The 7,393-nt window shown below is 40.0% G+C and overlaps 1 protein-coding gene across 1 annotated transcript in view; it reads left to right on the top strand.

Moving 5' to 3' along the window:
• LOC117174551 (AT-rich interactive domain-containing protein 5B-like) overlaps nucleotides 1-5,162 on the top strand; it is a 220,837-nt gene extending 215,675 nt beyond the window's left edge. Inside the window, exons 3-7 of the mRNA XM_033363756.1 lie at nucleotides 1,068-1,548; nucleotides 1,631-1,915; nucleotides 2,049-2,199; nucleotides 2,279-2,492; nucleotides 2,584-5,162. Of these exons, the coding sequence (XP_033219647.1) occupies nucleotides 1,068-1,548; nucleotides 1,631-1,915; nucleotides 2,049-2,199; nucleotides 2,279-2,492; nucleotides 2,584-4,620 (3,168 nt within the window). The 3' untranslated portion in view covers nucleotides 4,621-5,162. The remainder of the gene's footprint in view (nucleotides 1-1,067; nucleotides 1,549-1,630; nucleotides 1,916-2,048; nucleotides 2,200-2,278; nucleotides 2,493-2,583) is intronic.
• Nucleotides 5,163-7,393: the final 2,231 nt, after the last annotated feature.

Raw genomic sequence — 7,393 nt, 5'->3', positions numbered from 1 at the left:
TTTCATTGGCACCGTCGAAAAGAGGAGATCTTAAGCAATAAAAATATATGTGTCTGAATTTTTTCTAGTGTCGAATAGTCTTAGTTATTGGCCGTTGAAAAGTAGTGTGTCGGTAGTGGCGTTTTGGCCGTTTAAGGGTTAAACCCTTTAACTCGCATCCCTTCCCTAATCTCCAATTACCCCAAATCTCATAATAAGCCTCCAACCAATGCCTGAAGTTCCTATATTTCAATTGAATAATGTTGTTTTTGTTTATTAAATAAATTAAAATATGTATTTCAGATGATTTTCTTAACGATTTATACACTATTATTATTTTTAATATCAGGTAAAACTAAACGATGCATCGGTTCAAGTGTATAAATGTATCGATCTAAAGTGTCGCGCAGTCTATCGGCATTTGCATTAGATTATTATATGCAATTGTAGCGCCATTTATTTTTTCACACAATGGCTATTAGAATGACCCATCCAACAAAAGAGAACAATACAACTCACTCAAACAATTATAAATTGTTCCTCTATAAAGATTTCTTGCTTGTCCCGTAAAATGATAGTTTTTTAATTTCTTTTAAATTGTTTCAAATTCAAAACAGCTCCACTTTGAATGCTTTAACTTTAACTCAAAGTTTAATTTTGAATACTTTGAATTTGACATTTCTACAGGAGTTCTGGTAGTATTTGTTATAGTAAGAAGCTCCTGTTTAAAATATGTTAACATCAAACAATCAAAAATATAAATTATTTTTCAATAGGTCTAAAAAATATTAAAAGCTGAAGTTACAACCTTCTATGATCTCTATTTGAGCAATAACAAAAAACACTTGATTCAAGTTCAAAGAAAGAATTGTCAAATTTAGAAGATGTCAATTATTTTAATATTTCAACTTATAGCAGATTAATTTTTTATCATTTTATCATTCTTCAATGCGTCCAATGAGTATACTGCGATGTTCAATAGTAAAAAAATACATGAATAGTAAAATAAGTTATAAAGTCTAATCAAAATAATATATAATAATTGAATAGAATTCAGTGACTAATTAAAAAAATGTCTTCTGTTTCAGGATGAGGTACTGACGATATCAGAGAAGGTGGTTGTGCGAGTCCACGATCTTGTTACGTGGTTGGCGCCGTCTTTGGAGTGGTCCTGGGGGAGAGAGGTGTCTTATCCACCAACCCCGTTATCTTCTCCCGAGAGCAGTCCAATTAAACAAGACTTAGGTCAACCCCAGGTACTGACGGATCCTGGCATCGACTTTTCAGACGTCGACAAGCAGCAACAGGAGTTCGAAAGCAATCATAATTCGACGAAACGCTTCGATGGAAGCATACAGACGAAGGTGGTTGTTCTCTCGTATCCAAGATATTGTAGGTACAGAGCCCTTCTTCGAAGACTTGATGGATCGCAAGCATCCTGGCTCTGGTCTTCGGTAGCGGCTGCCGTAGGTGGTTTCACCGTCAATCCTGGCACAAGGGTCCTTTTTTGTAGAGATACATTCGACTATCCAGATCTCGAAACGCACGAATTGCTTTGCAATCACTTAGGTAAGTTCGTGAAGAGCAATCAGAGTTGGAGAAGCTTTAGGTACCGATTGATTAACCGATTAATTTTCGACTGTGTTTTCAGCCCCAAAATTAAAAGGAAGGCCCCGAAGAAAACGGAAAAAGCGTAGCGTTTCGCCTGGTGAATCCAGCAATGAGAGTGAAGCTTCCGTTGCCTCTTCCGTAGTTGCTTCGACTTCCAAAGCCTCCTCGACTAACTCCATCATCAGTAGATCAACTTCCGCTGGAGTACGTCGAAGTGAGCGAAAAGCAAGTGTAGAAGAGAAAAAATTTCTGACTGATATTCAGAAGTTTATGAATTTACGGGGCACACCTGTAGGAAAAATGCCCTTGTTGGGTTATAGGCAAAGTGAGTGACTATGCCTTTATTTGGAATAAATTATTTCAAACCAAGACAAGGATCTGTCACCAATATTCTAATAAAACCTTTATGACACAGCTATGTCAGATCTTTGATACTAATTCGAATCTCTTCTTTACAGTTGATCTATACCTCTTTTATACAAAAGTACAAACGTTGGGTGGTTACGATTCAGTGAGTGCTGGTCGACTCTGGAAGTCGATATACGACGATATTGGTGGAAACACGGCGTCAACGAGTGCTGCGACGATTACAAGAAGGCACTATGAAAGGTAAGATGATTTAATTTATAGGGTTATATAAAGCCGTTGAGAAGAGTTAGCCAAAGTTACATGAATTATTTTTTGACAGGTTGCTGCTGCCGTACGAGAGGCGTCAGAAAGGCGAAGAGACGAAAGTTAGGCCAACTCATGGGAGAAGAACGAAAACAAGTAGTTCATCAGAGGAGGCGATTGAAATCAAAGATGAACCTGATAGCGTTTATCCTAGGGAAGCGACACCTCCAAGTTCAACACCAAATTCGACTACCGTCACACCTTCCTTACAGTCAATTCTTTCAACCTCGGTAATTCAATTTTTCAACCCAGCATCAGTCTCTTTCTCTTGTACATACATAAAAAAGATCATAAATCTAATGAAAGCCTCTTGTCTTGCAGCATCTACCTGGAGAGAAACCCAGAATGGAGAGTGGCAAGACTTCGTCGTTACGGAGTGTAAGGGTGAAACCAGATCGCCTAAAATCTCTAAATACAATAATTGCCAATACACCTTCTGCCAGCCAGCAAGCTAGCCAACTGCCAAGTCCTCCACCTTCCTCAATTTCATCGTCTACGCCTAGTAGCACGCCGTCTACGACGCCCACGGGCGGTAGTCAAAGTGTCTTGGAAAGACAGCTCAATAGTCCCTTAATATCTCAACAAGTACCACCACCAAGTCCGCCTCCGGACCTACCCGTAAGCGCCGTAACATCGAATGCTTCCGCGGTAGTGACGTTAACGCCTCCGCCTGAAAAGGACATTAAAGAAATCAAGCTCGACCCGAAGCAGACTACACTCTTGGCACAGGGAAAGGAGAACATTCCTCTTTTTGACGAGAAGCCAATCTTCCTCGACAAACCAATCATACCACCAAGATCTCCGGAGGTGATCGACCTCGAGAACGAGAGTGACACGAGTAGGGACAAAATTATAATCCCCAGTTTCAAGAGGCAAAAACTCGAGATCCTTCGGGAAGGCGGGTTGGAAGTGACGGCTGTGGACGCACGAGCCACTGTCATTCAACCCAATGCAGCGCCCCCTGCATCTCTCAGATCCGAGCAAAAGTCTCCCTCGCCCTTGCCTCAAGCAGTCACACCAAACTCGATACCAAAGCTCATCTCCGTCACTGTAACTCCCGACATCGGACACATGCTTCCATCTTCCCATGAAAATCACAATTCTCATCAACAATCGAGGCATCAGACTCCAACGAAACAGCCGACAAGTCAGCATAACATCTCTCCCGGCAATAACGCTCTCAGCAATAGAGTTATAAATCTCGGAAATACGAATACCAGTTTGATCCAGCTGTACGCCAATGCAAGCGCCGCTGTTTCCCAAGCTGCGACATCGCCATCGTCGAATCACAGATTCGTCGCTCCCGCAGTTCCTAACGGAAGGGTGGTACCGCCCAGGGTGACGCAGTCCAGGTCTATATTCGCACACAGCGAGAAGATGGTCTACGGCAATCCTAAGGACATTCTCACCACTCCGAAGTATCCACCTCCTCCTGTTGTTCAGCCTCCACCGAGGAACGAAAGTCTACCAGTCGGGGTTCTTGATCTCACCCAAAAGCCTACTTTCTTCAGGCCCAGTTTGGAGATTGTCCGAGTACCGGTCGTCCCGAGGCCTAACCCTATCAACCTGGAAGCCCGGAACACGCACAACAAACACAAGAATCTGGAGTCTCATTCTCCGAGGAAGGACCAGTTCCAAAACTACTCTGGTGTCCTCGACAGCAGAACGATGGCGTCCAACAACCTCGAGATCACGCTCGTCAATCCCAAGAAATCGCATTCTAGCTCTCCTCAGTTGCCGAGTCCACCCAACAGGAATCACAGTCCGATGTCGAATCAGAGGAGGCAGCAGGTGAATGGAAAGTACCCGGTGAGGAATGAGCCTGTTTCGCCTTACACGCCCAGGAAACCGACGCATCCGGTAATACCAAATGTCCCGAACTTGAGTCAGCTGAACAACGCATCTTCCTACTCGAGGTCGAGCAATCATCAGAGTGGTCTCGAGCGGACGAAAGCTGCCGCGGAGGCGGCAAAGGAGCATCAGCGCAGGATCAGCGAGGGCGACAAGTCGCCAATGGGCCTGATGGTCCAGGAGGCCTCGCAGAAGCAGAGTGACGCATCCAGGAGGCACAGTGTGCCGAATATTCCTTCGGGATTTGTTCCTGTCATTTCGCAAAATAATGCCGCCTTCCTCGCACAGCTGCCAAATACTCCGGGCAAGTTCCTTCCTGTCATGGACCCGATGTACTACCCTGCGCTGTACAATGGATTCTTCCCTCCACCGATATCAGCCGCAGGTTCTGGATCATTTTTGTCTCCGGAGTTTAGCGCTTATTACAAGGAACTGCTGGCATCATCTTCGCAAACAAGACTGGGGATGGCGGGACAGCATCATAATACTGTGCCGACGTCCAAGTAGATGATGGGATCTCAATTAGGGTTATCGGTCAAAGATCGAATGGTCATAATTTGATGATTCCTTTTTCAATCTGACCCAAAAGACACTCGCGAGATTTTTCATCTGAGATTCATGTTTCGAATTGCCATTTCGTCGCTCTAGAGTTATTGGGAATGGTGCTCTACCATTTCGCCACCTGGTGCCGAAAACTGGAACTGGAGAGAGTAGATACAATTTTAAAGATGTATTTTAATTTTCACATAAAGTGTTTTAATGATTGTTTTGTCAAGTATAAAAACAATAATTGAATACGAAAAACAAATCCTCATCCAAAACAAATAGTTTTTGATAGAATTTCAATCTTATGCAGTCAAAAAGTTCATTTTTGTCCAATAGGTTTTAAAAAAATCGAAACAATTGTTTCACTATTTATATCCAGATTATACAAAGAATACGAATAAGAGACGATTGAAATTTAAATACGAAGTCTAATCTAACTTTTAGATCAGATTTTCAAATAGTAAATATTTCTGTCAAAAAATGTATTTTTTCACTGTGTAATATGTAAATTCCATCTAAAACCCTTTTTCCCCGATAAATACTTAAAATTCCACAAAAGAATCGTAAAACACTTTTATACACGAATTAAAATGCATCTTTAAAATCGTACGTATTCTTTCTAGTTCGGATTTTGGTCACCAGGTGGCATATCGCAGTTTAACCAGTCCCAATAGTACGCCATGTTCTTCAACTGTCAATCTGGGAAAGTGAGATTTAAAGTTTAAAAATAATATACTCTACAAAAACGTTATCAAATTTTCGAAATAAGTAGAACTAGCTATAATGAAAAAACAAAGTTTAATCCTTACCGATCCTAAAAATAATAATATTTTCTAAATTTAAAGAGTGGAAATGGCGTAGTATAACTCTATGGCGACGATTTGTCATCATCTTTATTAGTCGCTAATCATTAGAGAATATTTATCTGTTTGAAAGGTTCCATTTCGGAATATGCATATTGACAGTATCTTGAGTTGTAAACTCGAAAAGCTTAAAAATTCCATGTAAATATAATATAATATATATATATGGCACCTTTCAAAGTGACAACTCACAATTACAAGTCAGTTACTTCTTATTTGAACAGTTCCCAATTTTACATGTCAAATTCCGAAAATAGGATTTTTTTTGTCTTTCTTGTGTAGTCTGATTTCCATTTAGAAATATAAATGAATTAGTTGAAAAGATTAATGAAATGAAAATAATGAAAAGTGAAGTTTGGTGCATTTTCGTGTAGTTTGCCAGAGGTGAAAATTTGGAAAGAGGAATCATCTAGTTTGAACGAATATGAATATTGTCAGAAAGATTTCGTGTTCTTTTTGTTTTTCTTTTGTTTGTTAATGAAAATCTGCTCTGCCGCGAATCAGAGATTCTCGTTTCTTTGAAAGCAATCCTGGCAGAATACTAAAAGCGACCAAGTATTCGAAACATAGTTAAGGGTTCATTTTTTATATGTTTTTAATTCTTTTATAGTGATAAATCAACATTCATCCGTCCGGCAGGAAATATGAAAACAATTTGACTAATCTGAGACTGATTTTGTCGTATTATGTGCAGTTTTTACTGTTGCTTCAAGTTTTTTAGTTTCTGTCATGGTTGCTTGATTCGAGAACTCTTTGTTGAAATGAAGAGCTAAATCGGCCAGCGATGAGTTTAAGATTTTCTACTGCAATCCTGTGATAAGAAGCCACAGATGCATCGAAAATTGGTTAGGATAATTTAGACAGGTTTTTGATTGTTTATATTTAAGGAGGATGAGGAGGAGGAGGAAGAGGAGGTTGATAGAGAGAAATTATTGTAGAAAACTTAAAATTAAGGTGCTGAACCTTAAATGCATCTGTGGCATATTTTGAGAAAAACTTAAAGCCCTAGATTACTTTGGTCACCCTTTGTCGATTTTCAAAGTTGACGGAATATTTCTGGAAGAGCGTAGACCTTTAAAATTGTGATTTTTGTTGTTGTAATTATTATTTAAACCGAGAGGTCCGAGTGGGCAGCACTAATTTTAGCAGCTTAAAGTTATAGCATCACAGTTGAATGAAGACTCACGTTCCACGTAAAGTAGGGGTGATTTTTGGACGACTTTGTACTGTTTAATCTCTAATCGAAACTAAATTATTGAATTATTTATTTTTTTCTGTAAAAAGTGACCCAAGTACTCAAGGATCTCAAAGCGAATTATAATTTTAGACCGCCTGGTTTTTTCCAACGTACGATGTGATATATACATAAATACGAGTATATTAATGAATCTGTATATGCAAGAAGAGGATATGGCCGACGAATAGTAGCCGGGTTTGAGTGACTTTTGCTGTTTGACAGTAAATCTTGCATGGCGAGACTCGCGCGTAAACCCTAATATACCATGTAAGTTAGCCAATTTTCACAATACACACAAAACAAACAACACGTAAAAGAGCGATCTGTAGTCAGTTCGTAAGTGCACGCATACGATGTAATAGATGCAAAATGCGAAAATGCGAAAATGCGATGTATATACTGTACATAAAAATAATCACGTAAGCGATATGCTAGTTAACTGCAGAATTATCTTTAAATATTACTCTAAAGATTAAGTTTAGTATGTGTACAGGCCGTCCGATCCTCGTGGCCCGCGATCGTCGTACACGAGTTTTCTAGTTGGGTTTTCAAACACGAGTGGTCGTACTGATTAACGTTTCGTTTCGTTCAAGTGCGATCTCGCGGATTCTTTTAGCTTGAACCTACCGAGAGA

The sequence above is a fragment of the Belonocnema kinseyi genome, chromosome 6, assembly GCF_010883055.1.
Source record: "Belonocnema kinseyi isolate 2016_QV_RU_SX_M_011 chromosome 6, B_treatae_v1, whole genome shotgun sequence".
NCBI lineage: Eukaryota > Metazoa > Arthropoda > Insecta > Hymenoptera > Cynipidae > Belonocnema > Belonocnema kinseyi.
This window is presented reverse-complemented; position numbering and strand designations above follow the sequence as displayed.